The sequence below is a fragment of the Sciurus vulgaris genome, assembly GCF_902686455.1.
Source record: "Sciurus vulgaris genome assembly, chromosome: 10".
Classification (NCBI taxonomy): Eukaryota; Metazoa; Chordata; class Mammalia; order Rodentia; family Sciuridae; genus Sciurus; species Sciurus vulgaris.
Genome location: NC_136470.1, coordinates 114685292 through 114706098, shown reverse-complemented (window position 1 = coordinate 114706098; position 20807 = coordinate 114685292). Strand labels below are relative to the sequence as shown.

Here is a 20807-nt window from a genome sequence, read left to right as displayed (position 1 = left end):
AATTAAAAAACAGAAGAGGTATATTTATGTAAATACAAGCCTTAATTTTTTTTCTTTCCTACATACTATCAGAAATTCCTCCTTTTAGGATTTAGATGTAGAATTTAAACAATATTACATCACTACATCAAGGCCATTATTTAATGTACCTCCATACCTAAATTCATAAAACCTCTATCATCTTTCATCTCTCAGTTGACAGAAGACTAATTTATATAGCTCATGTCTTGGGGTTTAGAATATAGTATTTCCTTCTTATCCTAGTGGGATATGTTCCAAGACCCCCAGTGGATGCCTGAAGCCACATATAATACAGAATCCTAGAATTTAATGCCTTTTCTTTTTTTTTTTTTTGTACTAGGGATTTAGGGATTGAACTCAGGGGGCTTTACCACTGAGCTATATTTTCAGTTCTTTTTATTTTTATTGATTTATTGATTGATTTAGCTTTAGTTGGACACAATACCTTTATTTTATTTTTATGTGGTGCTGAGGATCAAACCCAGGGCCTCATGTGGGTTAGGTGAGCACTCTCCCATTGAGCCACAACCCCAGTCATACTTTTTATTTTGAGACAGAGTCTCACTAAGTTGCAGAGCCAGGCCTAGAATTTGTAATCCTCCTGCCTCAGTCTACTGAGTTGCTGGAATTAGGGATTACAATTTTTTCCATCTTAACCAACCATTTACCATCCATTGTAGCCATAACTTTTGCAGTCTGAAGAGTGACAGCAAAAATTAGCATGGATTTTTCTTTCTTTCTTCACAATTTTATGGATAGAAAATTCATTCTTACTGCGTATCTTAGCAACCTCAGAAATACGTGGGTTTTTTTTTTTTTTTTTTTTTTTCCTTTCCTTAAGTTGGAAACTCTCACCGTTTCCACTTTGAGAGCACTTTACACCCTTTGTTTGCATTTCTGAATTGAAGCATTGCTACTCTTGCACTTTGCAGCCACTGTTGGGTAAAATAAGGGTTACTTGAACACAAGCACTGAGATACTGTGAGAGTTGATCTGATAACCAAGAGGGCTACTAAGTGAATAATAGGTAGCATATACAGTGTGGATACACCAAAGAGATGATTTACCTCCTAAACAGAAGGAAGAGGGAAGGGGCTGTGGATGGTTGAGCATCCCTGGGTTCAATCCCCCATACCATAAAAATTTTAAAAAGAATGAAGGAGAGCCCAATAACAGACCTTATCAACCTCTTTTTTTTTTTTTCCCCCTCTCTGACTTTGCCTTTTAATTTTTTTTTCTTTTGAGTCACTTTCTTCTGCATTTACCCTGGATTCCAGGAACAACAGGCTTATTCATAAGCATCTTTATAACAAAGGACTGAAACTAGCCTCAAGCAATGGTGAAACTCAAAGTACAGAATGCCCTATGAGATTACCTTCCTAAGTAAGAACAATTACCCCATGAGGGAACTAAGGCTGCCCACTTAAACAGGAGCAATCATTTCAGGATGGGCACCAAATTGTCCCCTGAAGTGATGAAGACCTTCCAGAACTGGTCCTGAGATAATGATCAACCTGACTATGGCCTGACCAGAATGATATACTCTACCAGTTAGTTATGCTAACTGCCCACCTACGGTAGCCCCAATCCTTGCCTTTGTTTCCCTTTGCTATAAAACTTCAAAGTCTCTGTCAGTCCCTTAAAGACAGATTTTTGGTCACTATACCCCTATATCTGTTCTTCCCAGTGTGGTCACGGTAATTAAAACCTTTCCTACAGAAGGAAGACCAGCAGAGTATACAGGAGATAGGGGTAGGAAGAAGGGGAAGGAAATGGGAAGTAGTTGAAGGATTATGGAAAATAATATTCCTACAAAACAGCTCCCCCAAGAAAAATGGAGGGACAGTGTGACTCGGGAGTGGGGAGTCAGCTTAATCTCCCTGCTTGTACAACCCACTTCAAAACTGCCTGCTGTCTAGACCCTTGCTTAGAACAATTTCAGTACCCTGAACAGTTCTGCACTCTGAACAAATTCTTTGGCAGGGCCAGGCACAGTGGTGCATGGCTGTAATCCCAGCAACTCAGGAGGTTGAGGCAGGAAGATTGAGTTCAAAGCTAGCCTCAGTAACTGCTGCATTTATGTTTGCTCTCTGCCTTCATACTCAGTTCTGTGCCTTTAAACCCTTTGGTCACCATTAACCCTTTCTTAGCCTTCCATAACCCATATATCATTATGAAAAGTTTGTTGTGTGACACTATAGATTAGTAATTAAGATTGGCATGGAATAAAGTAATTTAGTATTGCCTTGGTCATGACACCAAGTGAACCAAGAGTATTTTGGTCAATTAAAGCTGATGAAAGTGATGTAGCTTGTGAATTTATTCAGCAAATTCTCACATTGAATAACAACACAAATATGTCCTGTCCATGTTGATGCCATAGTTTGCCCATGACACTGCAGTTGACCATGAATAACTGAAATTACAGAAAATGAAATTGTGGCTAGGGGGACTACTGTAACTACACCCAGGGAGTCTGAATCTAAACTACTCCTAAGGGATTCTTTAATGTGTTAGAGTACTTTGGGTTCAATACTCAGCACCACCAAAATAATAATCTTGATAAATACACTCTTGTTCTCCCAACTAAATCTAAGGAACCACCTGGGTTTATCTTTTGTGCATTTACCTGTCTCCATGCTATCTGTATAGGCCTTTAAATTCCCAGGGAGTAGGAGGTCCCATCTGCCAAAAGCTGTCCTTGAAGATGCCAGTAGACACCAGTAATGAAGAGACAGTCATTCTAAGTTAAATGAGAACTTAAATGTATATATTTAAAATTTTCAAGGGTAGGGTTCCCTCCTCACCTCTCACCCCTAGCCCTATTTAAAAAGCCCGAGAAATGCAACTATTTCTACAAAAAGGTGTCTGGCAGGGTGTAAGCAAGAAGGGGAAATCACCTTTAACAGAGAGGATGGCCCTGAGGGGCACAGACTTCTCCATTTGACTTTTTTTTTTTTTTTTTTTTTTTAAAGACAGGGTCTCGCTAAGTAGCTGAAGCTGACCTCAAACTTGCATCCTCCTGCCTCAGCCTTCTGAGTCACTGGGATTACAGGCATGTGCCACTGGGCCTGGCCTAACTCTGGGAATCTTAGTGTGAGAACCTCCAAATGCCCCGTTCGCTCCTCCAGTGTAGAAAAAAGGAAGTCTCAGCTAGGGGGAACCGTCCTCTCTCATCTTCAGTCTCTTTTCAAACTGGAGACACACTCCGAGCTCCTAGACGACAACATTATGACGTGTTTTCCAGAGGCCTCCAAAGAATTTCCCGTAATAATAATCAAAGACAAATCCCAGTAAGCTTCCCTGGGTCCCTATTCACTTTGATTTCCCAGGCTGACTCTTCCTCTCCCAGGGGAAGCCGCAGCCTCTGATGGAAACTGCTCTTCAAAGACGAGTACTCAAGTCATCTCCTTCAAGTACCAGAGCGGACCTCAGCCACAGAGAGATAAAAAGCGACGAGGAACTTTAAAGCTAGTCTCAAGTGCAGAAGCTAAAGTCTCAGGAAATCCCTCGAGGTTCCCCGGAATTCCAAGTCCGTCCCCAAGGGCCTGGTGGGCCCCCTAACCCCCCCCCCACCTCCTCCCACTCCGTTTCCACCCCTCCCAGCCCTTTTTTCCCCACCTCTGGCGGCTGTCACGCGCCGAACTAGGGCTGTGGGGTCCGGGCTACAAAGATGCCTAGTTCAGACCGAAGCTGCCAAAGCACGCGCGGCCCCGCCCCCAGGACACGCTCTGACCAATGGGGATTCCACTCCATCCTTCAGGACTCCGCCCACTGCGGTTTCTGGCTAACGGTTTTAACGGTCCTAACGGTCTTAACCTGCAAGAACCACCACCCAGCCCGGCGGCCTACCTCTTACCACACATAGCCGCAAGGTGCACCCAACCTACATGTAACCCAGTGAGACTTATCTCACTCCCCCACACTCTCATCCCCGCTGCCTGCTTGCCCCCTGACCTTCACCCATTGTGTATGCAGAAATCAAAGAGGCCCTGAATCCCAAGAATGGGGAGGTGCCTCTTATAAAGGCAGCATGTGAGGTGGATCAGGTGGTCGAAAACTAGGACGTGGCTGGGGCTTGGATGATGGAAGCAAGGGCAGAGATGGGGAGTGTCTGACAAGAGGACTGTAGTCTGATGGGGACACCAAACTGGAACTCTGGAAAAGAAAGAAAGGAGGCAAGACACTGAGGTTCCTGGCCTGCTGAATGCGGGAGTGGCATCAGGGCAGTGACAGCAGGTGTAGGGCAGAAAGGCTTTATCTCTGCTTCTGATGGTTACAGATGACATTGGAAGCAATGAGACAGGAAGAGTTCATCAATGAAAGAGTATAGATGAAAGAGATTGAATTGAGCCCTAGAAGGTGAACAACTATAGTTTAGACACCTCAGAGATGACAGAAAAGCACACAAAGGATGGGAGCAACCATGATCCCCTGCAGGAAAAACAGTGTCTAAGAGACAAGTGTTGGAGAGACAGAAAGGTGTTATTTAGTGACCAAAGAATGGAGAAGAGGGAACTTAACTTAAAAATCAGCTTCTCAACCTCAGGGGTTTGATGGGTTACAGATATAGGATAAGAATAATGGTGGAGATAGAGGGAGAGAGTGGGAGAGAAGGGAAGGAGGGAGGAAGCCGGGGAGTGATGTGTGTTAATAAGGGGGAAAAATATTCATGTAGTTTTTTTGGGAATAGGCAGAGATCTTTCAAAAACTCAGGTGCCAGCTTTTTTCAATCCTTACACAATCTGGTGTTTTCTGCCCATGGCAGCTGGTAGGTGTCATTAGCCTTGAAAAGAGGGGGAGAGGGGTGATTAGCAAGTCCAAGTCAATTTAACCCTGTACTACACTTCCAGACAAAACATTTCTCAAATATTCAACATGTCTACATGCAGAGCTGAGTAGAAATCTGACCCAAAGGTAAGCAGCACAATAGACACAATACAAAGGCAATATCATGTCAAGTCTGACATATCTGTGGGCCCAAATGAAGAGTTCATATTTTCAACAAAAGCAATCTTCAAATTTGCGGAAAGTAACCTAGACAACTGTTATCATAATACACACCAGAAGTGACATCTACAGCAAAACTAGTGAGAGACTAATAATGTATGGCACAGCTGTGTAACCTCCAAAATTAGTGCTTTTAAAGTCAACTAAGAGCAAGCAAAGCTAGAGGGTTTATTTAGGGTTTTCTTCAGCAGCAGAGAGACACCAAAAGAGTGAGCTTCTCCCGGCTGGGGTTGTAGCTCAGGTGGAGCATTTGTCTAGCATGCGTGAGGCACTGGGTTTCATTCTCAGTACTGAATACAAATAAATAAAGGTCCATTGACAACTTAAAAATATTTTTTAAAAAGAGTGAGCTTCTCTGGAAGTCATCTGAAACATACTTTGAAAGAGAAGGAAATCAGGGCTGGGGTTGTAGCTCTGTGGTAAAGTGCTTGCCTAACATGAGTGAGGCCCTGGGTTCGATTTTCAGCACCACATTAAAAACAAAACAGGTTAAATTCTTTTTTTTTTTTTTTTAAGCCTTTTGACTTTTTATTATTCAAAGAAGCTTCATTTTTTTATTTGGCTTCTGACTCTGTGCTTGTGCCTTCAACACTTTCACAACGATAGGGTTAAATTCTTTAAAAAAAAAAAAAAAGAGGAAATCAATGTAACAAGTTGCTGATGTTTCAAGAAAGATGAATGAGAATTGCTGGTGATCTTGGCAGGAACATTTTCAGTGATGTAGTGGAAACAAAAATCTGATTGGTGTGAGAATTCAAAAGACCAGGAAGAGAGATTTGGTATCTCCATCCAATGGACAACACCAGGAAAACAATAAGGACTGAACAACTCCATGCAGCAATATGAATAAATATCATTTATACTAAGTGAAAACCACACAAAAGAATGCATACTGTGTGATTCTATTTACATAAAATTCTAGAAAATGTAAATGATCTATAGTGACCAAAAGAACAGTGGGACTGGAGGTATAGTTCAGTGGTAGAATCTATGCTTAGCATGTGTGAAATTCCAGGCACCACATGCAAAAAAACCAACAACAACAACAACAAAAACCCAGCACAGTGGTTGCTTGAGACAAATGAGTGCCATAGGGAAGGATTACAAATGGACATAAGGAAACCTGGGGTGATAATGTTTACTACCTTCACTGAGGTGATGTTTCATGGATGATTACATATATGAAAAGTTATCAAATTGTTACTTTCATTATATGCCATTTATAGGGTTATATCTAAATAAAACTTTGAAAAATACCCAGACCCAGTGACACACACCTATAATCCCAGAGACTCAGGAAACTGAGGCAAGAGGACCACAAATTTGAGACCAACCTGGGCCACTTAGTGAGACCCTGTCTCAAAAAATAAAAACGTCAGGGGACTGGAGTTGTGGCTCAGTGGTAGAGCACATGCCTAGCATGTGTGATGCACTGGGTTCAATTCCCAGCACTGCATATGAATAAAATAAAGGTCCATCAACAACTAAAAAAAAATGTACTAAAAGGTTGGGCTGGGACTGTGGCTCAGTGGTAGAGTGCTTGCCTCGTATGTGTAAGTCACTGGGTTCGATCCTCAGCACCACATAAAATGAAAAAAGGTATTGTGTCTGTCTAGAACTAAAAAAATATTTAAAAAAAAGATTGGACTGGGGTTGTGGCTCAGTGGTAGAGCACTTGGATAGCATATATGAGGCACTGGGTTCAATTCTCAACATCTCATAAATAAATGAATAAAAAATAAAGGTCCATCAACAACTAAAAATATATATGAAAAAATTTTTTAAAAAAGATAGCCCTTTTTATTTACTCAGTGGTAAAGAACCCCTGGGTTAAATCGCTAATATTGCAAACTGTTAGCTAATACTGCAAAGTACTAGGGGATAGACCAGTGCTAGAGCACTCACCTATCTTGCACAGGGTCCTGGGTTCAATCCCAACACTACAAAAAAATTTATAGATTTGAAGGTCCATTCCTCCCTCCCCAATACCATTCTTATGTTTATCATTTGTTGATTATCATTCTTATGCATGATTTATACTTTTATTCCACAAAAAATACATTGCATTTGCATGTCTATCGTTATAAGTGATATAACTTGTGTATCTTTATACAACTTTTTCATTCATTTTTGGAGTTGAGCTATGTGGATTCAGACATGTGCAGCCCATTCATAACTCCAATAATTCGTGTGTGACTAAAACCCAGTTTCCTCATTGTCCCATTGTCAAGCTGCTTCATTTTTCTCCTATACAACTTGAGCATCCCTCAACCAAAAATCCAAAATCCAGTAGGATGACATAAGTGGAAAATTCCACACAAATCATGTGATAGCTCACAGTTAAAATACTAAAATTACAGAGCCAGGAGTAATGGTGCATGCCTGTAATTCCTCCTAAGAGCTACCAGCCTCTTAAACATTTCTTCTGAGTCCACATAATGCTTTCTAAATTTATTTTCTTAGCAGTATGGTTGCATAGTTAAAATGCAAATGCAAGATTTGCCTCTAATTGTTAAATATTTCATTGGCTGTGAGTCCACTGGACTCCACTGTGGAGTCCTATATGTTTAAATAAGGGTCTCTCCCAGACTGATAATTCCAAGGGACAGATTTCTCTTATAGAGAAGAAACAGCAGCAAAGACAAAGGGGGCAGCAGGTCAGGCGCTTCCTCAACAAACAGCATTGTGGAGTCACAACCTCTTCTTGTCACTAAGCAACACCAGTAGACCCCTTGAGATTCTCTTCCCTCAGATGTAGCCTCAAAAAGACAAGAGAAAAGTTTGTCTTTTCTACTCCTTTCCTGGAAAGATGCAAAGTGCTTTAGTAGGCTCCTGGGTAAGAGTGCACTTTATAGCTAATCCTGGCCCCTGACCCTGAGGTTGTACATGGAATCTGAGTGAGTCATGAGGGTGAAGTTAGAAGGTTTCATCTAACAAGCTGGTAGAGGACCCTGAGCTGCCCTCTTCCCCTCTTCAATTCTGAGGTCATCCCTGGAGGTTACCTAGTCTTCCTGACACTTTGGCCCCTTCCATACATCCTGATCTAGCCAGCTAAGCCTCCTAACTCTTTTGTCACCCCATTTATTCCCAGTTCAGCAGTTCATTGTTTGATTCCCACCCTTACCCTTACTTCTGGAGTTTAACTGCTTTACCAGCAGGGAACATATAAGAGCAGTGATTGTGTTTTTGTCTATTTGTATTTCCTGGGTCTAGCTCCATGCCCATAAAGGTCCAGTAAATACTGTTGAACTAAATTGAATAGAGAGCAAGATATTCTCAACAGTAGAGAGGCAAAAAGATAAGAAAGGTGACTTACATCATCAGTTCTATAAAAATATTTGGGGCTTCCCAGTCCTGTTGAGAAGTCTGCCATTGGTGGACAGAGGCCAGGTTCAGAACAGGTTCCTCTACTCAGGGTTATAATTGTAGAGGATCAGATAAATCCATTCTCAGGAGAACTCAGGACAAAGAAGTTGAACCATAGAAGTTCCCAGACATGATCATCCACAGGGTGTCCATCTAGTGACATCAGCACAGTACATCCCCTTCTTGGACCCATGATAGGTGCTCATTTCTATCTTCTCCCAGTGCCTCTGAAATTCTCTCCAGAAGATATATTCTATATTGGTTAAATACTTTTGGATAGTTTATCCCTTGCTTGGGTGCTCCAAATTCAGAGAGTTCCCCTCTTGCCCCAGAATAGCAGTGTGTGTGTGGCAAATGGGTGTTCACAGTTTTGTCAATACATGCAGAAGGATACATTGGACCCTTGCTTTACAGGGACCCTTGATCCACTTTTAACATTGTAGGTAGGACAACAAAAGGGACTTCTTCTTAGGCTCCTTAAGAAAGAACCACACCAATGAATAGTGGACATGCCCATAGAACTCTGCTCTGAATAAATGGTACTCCTTTCCCCCACACACATAGCTCTCCCAGGTGGGTCAGCAGAGCTGAGGCCAACTCTCCCAATGATGAATAGGGACACATCTCTCTTTCCAGGATTGTTCCTCTTTATATTCTTTCTATTCTGCCAGGAGCCCCAATGAAGGGCTTTTTTCCTCAGGTGGGACCCAGAAGTCTGGGACCTGGGGTAGGGAGGGTATGAGTGGGCTTTACCCTCATGCATACCTTGTTATAGCACAACAGTGGCTTTTATGGGCACTACAGAGGCCAATTCAAGAGTGAAACTGCTGGAGAATATCGCCTTGCAGCCAAGCCCCAACCTCCAGCAATGTTCCTGCAGCGAAGTCAGGTACAAGGCAGTGGGGGGCAGGAGGAGATGGGCCATTTCTTGCCTCTCCCAGGCCCCAAGGTCATCATACCAACCCTTCCAAAGTCAGACTGACACCTGGGATCAGCCTAACCCTTGGACAGACAGGAGGCTTGTTCCTCTTTCCTGGAATATCAGATCTTCCCTCTACTTAGAGAATAGGTCCCAAACTGGACAGTGTTGCTCATGTTCCTTCTAGATAGAAGAGGGTTCCAAGTCTAGGTGGGATGTGCAGTTAGGGGTGAGAATCTTCAGAACCCAGGAAGGAAGGCTTCAGTTTTGCTGAACAGTCCTCCAGTTCAGGTACTTCAATGCCACAAAAGCCCAGTTAGCCCACAGCCAACCTCATAGTCCAGGACCTTGGGAATGAGTAGAAGGCCTGGTCAGGCAGGGAAATAGCACAGGAGGTGACTGGGTACTAGTCTCCATATCTGGCTAGGGAAGACTGGATAGGAGAGATGGCAGACATAGCCTGGAATAGCTAGAACAGGTTTCTATACAATAAAAAAGGTGCAGGGTCCCAGGCCTTCCATCACTTATAGGCTTGGAAACAAGGAGAGGGCACTGTGTATTACCAGTTTTGAGCAGACTCAAAACAATAGAACTCAAGAGGGTATAGTTAGGGGCTGGGGAGATAGCTCAGTCGGTAGAGTTTTAGCCTTGCAAGCACAAGGCCCTGGGTTCGATCCCCAGCACCGCAAAAAAAAAAAAAAAAAAAAAAGGGTGTAGTTAGAGTGGATGTGGAGGCCTCAGGAAAAGGCAGTTTCACAGTTTGGTAACAATCAAGGAGTCAGTATTACTACTGGTCCCAAAGGGACAAGGAGATGCATGGCTCCTACAACCCAGAAGGAGAGAGGTGTGGAGAAAGCCACCCTGAGAGGAGCAGTGATCCTGAGTGGAGAGACATAGCCAGGTGGGAGTTAACCTGGGAGGGGTTAGGAAAAAATATTTGCCTCTTTTTAATTCCTCTCCTCCCAGGGCTCTGTAGTGACCAGAGTGAAGGGACCCTGGTGACACATCTACTCAGGTCCACCTCCTGAGCAAGAATTGGGGGGAGGAAAGTCCATAGGAACTAGTATCAATGCCCAGAATAAACTCTGCCCACTGCAGCTAATTGTTTTCCTGCCTTTTGTCAGGTCCAACTGTAACTGCCATTTGGATTCTTCAAGAATTATCTTTCTCAGGCTGAAAGGAGGGTCCTGGAAGCTGCCATGTTGTGCAACCTGAATTTCCTTAGAATTTCCAATTGAAAGGTCTGCCTGGCACTGCCTACCAAACCAGACTCAAGTGCAATTCTAGACTGCCCACCAAGGCCACATCCTATTTATTCATTTATTTATTTATACTAAATATTGAACCCAAGAACATGTAACCACTGAGCCACATCCCCAGCCCTTTTCATCTTTTTTTTTTCCTTCCTTGTGAGGGTCTCACTAAATTGCTCAAGGCCTTGCTAAATTACTGAAGCTGGCCTTGAACTTGTGATCTTCCTGCCTCAGCTTCCTAAGCCCCTGGGATTACAGACATGCACCACCACACCTGGTTGGTCACCTACACTTTTTTTTATTATTATTTCAAAAAAAGTCACCTACCTTTTCAAGAGTGATTGAGTGAATTTTGTACAGGAACAGAAGCAACCCAGAGCCTTCTTACTGGATGTTTGTAGTAGCCCTCAGTGATAGCTCTCATCCCAGAGACTAGAACATCCTCTCAATCTGTTAAACCCACCCCTGTAACAGACATATAGAGTACATGTTTTGACTGATGATCAAACTGAAGACTAAGAGAATTTACTAGTATTATCAGCAGCTCCAGGTAGCATATCTGTGTGTTTTGTACTCAAGTTGTATAAATGGCTCTTTCTAGATCTAAAGCTATCTTAATTAATAGGACTGCCCACGGATGGTGCACATCTTATTTTTGGCTTGGCTGAAGGTATCAGGTTTCAGCTGATTGTGGATTTTGTTTAAAGGCCTTCTGAGATGTGACATCCACTTTTCTTTGGTTGGGGACAGGTAAAAACTTTTTTTTTTTTCTTTTTCTTTTGTTTCTTTGTTTCTTTCTTTTTTTTTTCATTTGTACTGGTAATTTAACCCAGGGGTGCTCTACCACAATGCTACATCCAAAAACCTTTTTATTTTGAGACAGTGTCTTGCTAAATTGCTGAGAGTCTTGCTAAGTTGCTGAGGTTGGCCTTGAACTTACAATCTGCCTCACCCTTCCAAGTTGCCAGGACTATGGGCATATGCCAACACACCCAGTGGCAGGTAAAAATTTTGTCTATGCCATTCAGGTACAAAAAAATTCTTTTTTCTTCTTTTCCATTTTTCTTGTAACCAAATTGATCTGATCTATTCTAGCCTTTACCTGCCTGACTTTTAGGAAATGTAACTCTTGTCCTCTTTGTTCCAAAAGTCAGACAGAGTTCCAGACTCAAGGATGGTGTCAGGTCCTTCATCTGTGGAGCCATAATTGATGTGCCTCCACTATACTCCACACCTCAGTTTGACATGGAGGGTCCTCTCAGTACCCCACTGACTACAGACTTTCCAATCTCTACAAGGCCCTCAACTTGTAAATACTACCTCCTCCCAGGAAACCTACCTTCAAAAACCTCTTAAAAAGGAAATTGTAGCTCTAGACCTTCATATTTATGGGTTTTACCACTTCAGTAGAAAAGGAGTTCTGAACAGTTTACAAAAAAAGGATACAGATGATAATTCTCCTCAGGAACAAGAATACCCAGAACTGACTGGGGAGAAAGGACATGATTACTCTTCTCAACAGGCTTCCACAATTATGAGAGAGCAAAACTCCAGTCAGGTTCATATATTATCCTGCCATTGTAGAAATTGTGAGTTTCCAGAATCAGAGCTATCTCCAACAACAGAGGCATTGATTGTAAGGCTGTGTATAATTCTGTAGCTGAGGACATAGGGGAGAAAATTGGAAGTCAATAGGAACTTGTCAGATTCTTAAGCAGTTGTAAGAAATAACAGAGATTGCCTCTACACTTTTCCCAGTTTCCTTAATGTTTACATTTTGCAAAGCTATAGTCCACAACCAGGACATTGAGTTGATGCAATTTCATTCAGATTTCCCAGTTTCATTTGTACTTGTGTATGTGTGCGTGTGTGTGTGTGTGTGTGTGTGTGTGTGTGTGTATGAGAGAGAGAGAGAGATCTACAAAATTTTATCATCTGTGTAGGTTCATGTATCCACCATTTAAGATTCTAATATCACAAGAATCCCTGGTGCTGATCTTTTATTACCACATTGAACTGCCTCCCACTCTTCCATACTTTCTCTCATCTTAACTACCAATCTCTCTTCCATTTCTAAAATTTTGTCACTTAAAAATGCTATATAGCAGACACGGTGGCACCTGCCTGTAATTCCAGCTATTCCAGAGGCTGAGCAGAGGCTGAGGCAAGAGGATAACAAGTTTGAGACCTGCCTGGGCATCTTAATGAGATCCTGTCTCAAAATAAAAAAAATACAGCCAGGTGCAGTGGCGCAGTCCTATAATGCTGGCAACCTGGGAGGCTAAGGCAGAAATAGTATAAGTTCAAGGCCAGTCTCAACAACTTGTGAGAAATCCTCAGCAAGTTAGTGAGATCCTGTCACACACACACACACACACACACACACACACACACACACACACACACACACGATCTGAGTGTGGCAATGCCAGCAACTTGGGAGGTTGAGGCAGGATTACTGTAAATTCAAAGCCAGCCTCAGCAATTTAGTGAGGTCCTAAGTAATTAAAAAAAAAAAAAAATCTGTGCACCTTTGTTTAAATAAGCTTTATTCGAGACCCTGTTTCAAAATAAAAAATAAAAAAGGGCTGGGTATGTGGCTCAGTGGTTAAGTGTCCCTGAATTCAATCCCTGGTACCAAAAAGAAAAGAAAAGGAAAAAAAGGACTGGGGATATATCTCAATATAACTCAGTAGTAGAGTGCCCCTGGGCTCAATCCCCAGCACCAAAACCAATAATCAAAAGAAAAAATAAAAAGGTCTGGGGATGTAGATCAGTGGTAAACTGCCCCCCTGGATTCAATCCCCAATACTTGAAAAAAATTGCTTTGTAAATGGAATAATACAGTATTCAACCTTTGGATATAGGCTTTTCTTGCTCAGTATAATTTCCTAGTCATCCAAGATCTAAGAGTGTATCAAGAATTCATTTTATTACTGAACAGTAGTCCATGGCACATATGTATTGATTTATTTAGCCATTCAGTTATTGGATATCTGAGCTGATTCTAATTTTGAGCTTTTATAAATAAAGCTGCTATGAACATTTGTGCAAATTTTTTTTTTGATGAACATGAGTTTCCATTTCTCTGGGATAAACGCCCAGAAGTACAATTGCTTGGTCAGATGGTAGTTACATGTTTAGTTTTTTAAAGAAACTGTCAAGCTGTTTTCCAGAATGGTAGTACCATTTTACATTTCCACCAGAAATGCATGAATGATCTAGTTTCTCTGCATTCTCACTAACACTTGGTATTGTCTCTATTTTTAATTTTAGTCATTCTGATAGATATATAGTGATATTTCGTTGTAGTTTTGATTTACATTTCCCTATTGTTTAGTGATGCTGAACATCCTTTAATATGTAATTTGCCATCTGCACATTGTGTTTGATGAAAAATCTTCATGTTGTTTGCCCATTTTCTTATTATTTTTACTGTTGAGATGTTAGAGTTCTTTATAAATTCTATATACTAATCCTTTGTTGGGTATGTGGTTTGTAAATATTTGTCTTTCAGTCTTCATCCTTATCATGTAGTTTTTCTTGTTTCTTTTTTTTCTTTCTTTTTTTTTTTTTTTTTTGGTGTGGAGGGGTACTGGGTATTTAATCCAGCAGTACTTTACCACTGAGCTGCACCCCCATTCTCCTTTTTAAATTTTCTTTTTATTTATTTATTTATTTATTTATTTATTTATTTATTTATTTATTGTTGTTGTTTTGGAGGATTTTTTTTTTTTTTTTTTTTTTTTTTGAGACAGGGTCTCACTAAATTGCTTAGGGTCTTGATAAACTGCTGTGGCTGGTTTCCTGCCTCAGCCTCCAGAGGTACATGCTGCCACACCTCACTAAATTTTATTTTGAGACCGGATCTTGCCAAGTTGCTGAGAGTCTGAGAGTCTGAGTTAGTTACAGGCATGAACCACTGTGCCTGGCTAGACTTTCTTTCTTTTCTTCTTCCTCTTGCTTCTCTTCCTCCTCCTCTTTTTTTTTTTTTAATATTTTTTTTAGTATTTTATTTTAGTTGTAGGTGGACACAATACCTTTATTTTATTTTTATGTGATGCTGAGGCTCAAATCCAGGGCCTCATGCATGCTAGGCTAGTGTTCTACCACTGAGCCACAGTCACAGCCTTCTTGTCTGTTCACTCTGCTCTCTCACTTATCATTTTTTAGATGTGGTAAAGCTCACAGTTTACCTTTGGTTTTCAGACTTTTGGTGATTTCTCATTTGTACTTCATCAGTTGTTGCCAAGGTTTGAGATAAATAATTAAGCAATTACAAAGCATGATGGAGAGGCAGAAGGAGACGTAAGCCAGTATAATGTAGTGTGTTTGAGTCCCACAACTGATATGGGGCTCAAGGCAAATTACTTTACCTTTTTAGATATTATGGTCCCCCCACTTTTAATTAATTAATTAATTAATTAATTAATTTTGGTATTGGGTATTTAACCCAGGGGCACTTCACCACTGAGGCATATCCCCAGACCTTTTTTGTTTTTTATTTTGAGACAGATCTCACTAAGTTGCTGAGGGTCTAAGCCTCATGCTTGTGATCCTCCTGTCTCAGCCTCATAAACTGCTAGGATTAGAGGTTTGCACCATCATGCCCAGCTCCCACCCCCTTTTATTTATTTATTTATTTATTTATTTATTTATTTATTTGGCACTGGGGGTTCAAACTCAGGGGCACTAGATCACTGAGTCACATCCCAGCCCTATTTTGTATTTTATTTAGAGACAGGGTCTAACTGAGTTGCTTAGCACCTCACTTTTGCTGAGGCTGGCTTTGAACTCTTGCCTCCTGCCTCAGCCTCCCAAGCCACTGGAATTACAGACCTGTGGCACCATGCCTAGCTTCCCATCCCCTTTTAAATAAGAACATCTATTGTATGATATAATGATGTGTTCAAATTTTTTTTTTTTTTTTGAGGTGCTGGGGATCGAACCCAGGGCCTTGTGCTTGAGAGGCAAGCACTCTACCAACTGAGATATCTCCCCAGCCCTTCAAATTTTTAAAGTCCTGTATTTTTTAGATGATCTCTACTTGGTCTGGAAAATGGAGAAACTTACATTTAAGTTTACTTTTGAAAAACATACTTGAGGAGGATAGCTATTTATAAATAACATGGAAAACTCCAAATTTTTTGGTTATTAGGTGAAAATGAGTACAATTTTATATGTGGTTCAAATAAATGAGGGATAAAAATGAAGAAAAATTGCATGAAACTATACTTATGATTAGTGCATTCATAATTCTGACTTTTCTAGAAATTTACTTTCTTTTAAAATTTTTTAGATGTTGATAGACCTTTATTTTATTCATTTATTCATATGTGGTGCTGAGAATCAAACCCAGTGCCTCACAAATGCCAGGCAAGTGCTCTACCGCTGAGCCACAACCCCAGCCCAGAAATTTACTTTTATATTCAACAAGTATTTATTGGTTTCTTCCATGCATGAATAACATGTAAGGTGCTATGGGAAAATACCAATAAAATAAAAGGCAAAATCTTGGGCATAGAGAGTTTGTATTTTGATATGAGAATTGAAGACTTAACTTACATCAATTCAAATGTACAAAGAAAATATAACTAGTTTATTTTCTGTAATTTTAAATCTCATTTCCATAAAAGTCTCTTGCTTATATTTCAAGAACTTTCCTTATTTAATTTATTTTTATATAAATTGTTCAGATTTTATTTCCCCTTTCCTTCTTATTCCAAAATATATATATAGGGATAGAGGGTTGTTGTATAAGTTATAGAGGGTGTCTTTTGTATATCCTAGATTTTTAAATCTATTACAGCAATTCCCTGGCCTATGGCAGTAACATGCCTTGTTCTAATATGGCATTTCTTGTTCTATTATGATAATTTTCTGAAGATGAAAGTAAAATGTCTTGGGAAAGGAGCATCTTTCTCTAATTCACACAGTAACTAGTAGGCTGGGAGCAGTCTGGAGGCTTACATGGCAGCAGCGAAGGGAATCTAAGCCACAAATACCAGTCCTTGTATTGTCCTAGGATATGGAACCTGAAATGATATGATAGCAGGAATGCAAGCCTCAGTAAAAAGGCTGGATGTGGTGGTTCACACCTATAATCCCAATGACTTAGAAGGCTAAGGCAGAAGTGCAAATTCAAGGATAGCATGGGCAAATTAACAAGACCCTGTCTCAAAATTTAAAAAAATAAATAAATAAAAAGGGCTGGTGATGCAGTTCGGTTGTAGAGGCCTTGCCTAGCATGTATGAAGCCCTGGGTTTAATCCACAGTACCTCTTCTCTATCCCCTTTTCTTCCTTCCATCATCCTCTAGGACTATCAAACATTGATTTTTTTCCCTTCTTCCATATCAGGAACTTTCCTTATGTATTTTATCCTCTTCATTCTTGCTCCATTCCCTTTCTTGGAGCCATGAAGGAGTGTTAGAAGTTCAGTCGATGGTCAGCTGACTCCATTGCTCTGGGCCACAAGGTGAGGCAGAACATCATTGTGGAAGGTCATTTGGCTGGAGGAAAACTGCTCAACTCATGACAGCCAGGAACAGAGAGCACCTGGCCCTTTTTAAAATTTTCAGGCAGGTTCTCACTAGTTGCCTAGGCAAGCCTTAAGGTTTTTCTTTGTTTTGTTTTTGTACCAGGGATTGAAAGAGGGTGCTAAACACTGAGCCACATATTCAGCCCTTTTCAATTTTTATTTTGAGATAGGGTCTTGCTCAATTGCTTAGGGCCTCACTAAATTGCTGAGGCTGGCCTTGAACTTGTGATCCTCCTGATTCAGCCTCCCAAGCTGCTAGGATTACAGGTGTAAGCCACCACGCCCGGCCTAGCCTTGAGTTTTTGATCCTTCTGCCTTAGTCTCCTGAGTAGCTGGAATTACAGGCATGCATCACTGTGCCCAATGCACAGTTTCATAGGTTAAGAGGTTTAAAAATTTAATGAGTTTAAATTATTTTTGTTTTCATTTTGGTTCTTGCTTTTGGTGTTAAGTCTAAGAACACTGCCTTGATCAAGGTGATCTTACCAAATCAGGCCTTTTCAGGTCTCTGGCAGAAGAAACTGAGTGGCTGGGATGGTGTGGCTCTGGGGTGGCATGAAGTTAAAGATGGTCTGGGGAGATACTCCTGCCAAAGTCTGGAGGCCTGAGGTGCAGTCCTTCTCTGCCTGGGAATAGGGTAAGGCTCTATAGCCCCAACTGAGCCCAGCAAATGCTCATGGGCCAGAATCTTCTGTCTCTATTCATTGATTTAACAGCAAACATTTATTGAGCAGAATGGAGGGTTTGTTCTGTTAGAGTTACAGATATGAGCAACACAGATACCTTTACCCACAAAGAACTTATGTTCTAATGGGAGGCATCAGAGGACAGGCAATATTATATATAGAATGTTAGAAGGCAGAAAATGTGGAGTTGAGGAAATGGGATTACTTGCACAGAGCTGAAGGAATGCATCTCAAGAGGGAGGTAAGAAGGAACTGCATGGCTAGCAGAAGAAAGGTGGAGCAAAGGCTGAGGAGGAAGTGTCTGGCATGTTTGGGGAGCAGGGAGAAAGCTGGTGTGACTGGAGGTAGGATCAAGAGGGAAGAATCAGTATCATGTGGGTCTCATGAACCACTATTGTGACTTTGGCTGTTACAAACAAGAGCAACTGCGGCTGAGGCTGTAGCTCAGAGGCAGAGCACTTGCCTAGCACTTGTGTGGCACTGGGTTCAATCCTTAGCACCACATAAAAAAATAAACAAAGTAAAGGGATGCTGTCCATCTACAACTAAAAAAATAATAATAAAAAACATGAGGAACTGTTGTGGTAAACAAGACGTGGTCTGATTCATGTACTAAAGGAATTTCTAGCTGCTAAGAGGACCATAGACTGGAGTGGTGAGCTTGAAAGGGACACCAGGCAAGAAATTCTTACAATAATTCAGGCAAAAAAGAAGGTGGTTTGAACCAGGGAAAAGTCTGGTCATGCTGAGGGGTGGTCTTATCATGGATACATTTTGAAGTAAATATCAATAGGATTTCCTGGTACATTGGATGTGGAATGTGAGAGAAAAGAACCAAGGGGACTCTGGGGTGTTTGGCACGATGGAGCTGCCATTGCTTGAGCTGGGAGAGGCTGTGGGTAGAGGTGGGTTTAGAGGATGATCCAAAGTTAAGTCATGTGTTTGGATATACTATCAGGAGTTGACATGGAAATGTGGAATATCAGTTGGCTCTTGAGCCAGGAGTTCAGGAGAAAGCTTGAGCTAGAGACAGAAATTGTAGTTCCAGACAGAATGTAGGACCCAGAGCATGGTTATGCTATAAAGGGAGTAAATGTGGACAGAGAGAAAACTGAAGCTCAGTCCATGGCAATCTAGTGTTAAAGGGCCCCATTGAAGGCAGCACGTCCTGGTAGATGCCTCAGCCCACTCCTCAACCAGTTGCATCAGAAACTTCTACTTCAGGGACAGTCCCAGAATAAGATATCGTGGGAGTAAGGTATTGCTTTAATTTGTCTCTGCCCTTTCAAAGTGTTGAAAGTTTAGCAGTTTAGCGCTGGTGGCTTCTGCAGTTTCTCTCCATTATGGACACTGAAACAATATCTGGGGGAACAGATAAGCATCATTTTCCCCATTCACCTTCCTTTTTCATTGTTTTTCAAGGAACCAGCACAGCAACACTTTTTCTCCAAGCATGACAACCGCACTTCCTTTGACAAAGTAAGTGGGCAGGAAAGGGGACAGTCCCCCAGCCCAGGTGGAAGTTGAGGACACAGTAGTTAGTAGGGTGGAGCAAATAAGACCCTGAAGGAAGGGTTCTTTAAAAAGGCAGAGGAGTGCCTATTTCCCCCACAATATTTCTCCTCTGAGAAATATCTCATTCCCTTAATAGTGGTGCCTCTGTTTTGGTTTCCTCTGCCAACTTGCCCCAATATTATGTGCAAGTATGCTGGGGGTCACTGGCTTTTCAGGGCCACTTTTCTACACAAGAATGGTTCCATCACTGAGGAGGTAAGCCAGTGAGGCCAGGGTACAGGTCATGGTGGCCAGGTAAGGTCCAGGCATCACCAAACAGACTTGGGATTAGGTGGGACCCAAAGAAATGCTTGGTGCCAAGACTGTGGGCCAAGGGCCCGTACCGTTGAGGAGGGCCCCTACTGTCTGCTGCAGGGAATTGGAAGACGGAAAGACCTGGAGCGCCTCTGGCAGCGGCACACCTTCCTTCGCTGGGCACCTTGTGAGCTGGAGTTGAGCCAGCAGCGGCCCCTGGAATCTTCCTACCAATCTGATTTCCGGCCAGGCCCAGGACTCAGTAGCCTCCCACAGCGCCTTGTCCACTTTGTGCAGGTTCAGCCTTCCCATGTGAGCACCACCTACCAGCAAAACTTCTGCCAGCCATCCCGGGGTGGCCACTGTGGTAGTGACAAGGTAGGACCCCAAACACCAGCCACCAACATTCTGCCTGACCTTCCGGGGATCCCAAGACCCAAGATGCTACAACACTACCTTCACAGTGGGGTCTCTGAGTGTCTAAACTGGTATGGAGCATTAAACAAGGACAGCTGACACAGCAATCTGTCTGTACACAGCAGTTTCATGGGTCGGTGAGCCATTGGCACTGTTGTCCATGGTGTCTTTGTTGGGCTTGGGCAGTGCTGCCCTGGGAGCCCTGCCACCAAGTGAGAAAGGATAAGGCCTGAAGGAGGATCAAGAGTTCAGGACAGTTACCCTGAACATGATAAGTTGGTTCCAGGGACCCAAATATTTCTTTGTAATTGCAATAAACCCAGTTGTGAGCCCCCTATACTCAGTATAACTTTAAGGAAAGCAGAGCCAGAGACTCCTACCTGTAGACATTAAAGGCTAGCGAAAGAGGGAAAGACTGGCAGCTTCCTCCAGGATACTGCTGCCCTTGAGGGGTTTTGTGAGTGCCCACAGTCCTACTCAAGAGATGGCTACCCCACATCTGGCACAGAGGGAGACTGCCCTGGCCACCAATCCACCAGACCACCCCTCCCTTTGAGATGAGCTGAAGCCTTGAGGAGACAATGTGATCTGGACTGGAGTATATCCTAACCCTGTAAAGTTTTGTTTTCTGAGCTCTTCTCTGGTCATCCTACCTGTGTCCTGAATATCCAAGACAGTAGAGGAGGGCTGTCATCCAGTGTCACCTAAGGCAAAGCTAAAGCTTATGTGGGGCCGAGATGCCAAGTCACTTTGAGGGTAGAGGCTAGATCCAAGAGGCTTCCTGTG

At 42.0% G+C, this 20807-nt stretch overlaps 2 protein-coding genes across 3 annotated transcripts in view; one reads left to right on the top strand and one right to left on the bottom strand.

The window, feature by feature from the left end:
• IHO1 (interactor of HORMAD1 1) overlaps positions 1-3722 on the bottom strand; it is a 34697-nt gene extending 30975 nt beyond the window's left edge. For both annotated transcript variants that reach the window (XM_079155520.1, XM_079155521.1), the window contains exon 1: positions 3643-3722. The gene's annotated coding sequence lies outside the window, so the exon portion shown is untranslated. The remainder of the gene's footprint in view (positions 1-3642) is intronic.
• Positions 3723-18657: 14935 nt separating this feature from the next.
• On the top strand, positions 18658-20787 carry CIMIP7 (ciliary microtubule inner protein 7; the record flags this gene model as incomplete). The annotated part of the gene is made up of 2 exons (XM_079100443.1): positions 18658-18700; positions 19642-20787. The coding sequence occupies 2 exons, from the start codon at positions 18658-18660 to the stop codon at positions 20118-20120; spliced, it is 522 nt and encodes a 173-aa protein (XP_078956569.1). The 3' UTR covers positions 20121-20787.
• Positions 20788-20807: the final 20 nt, after the last annotated feature.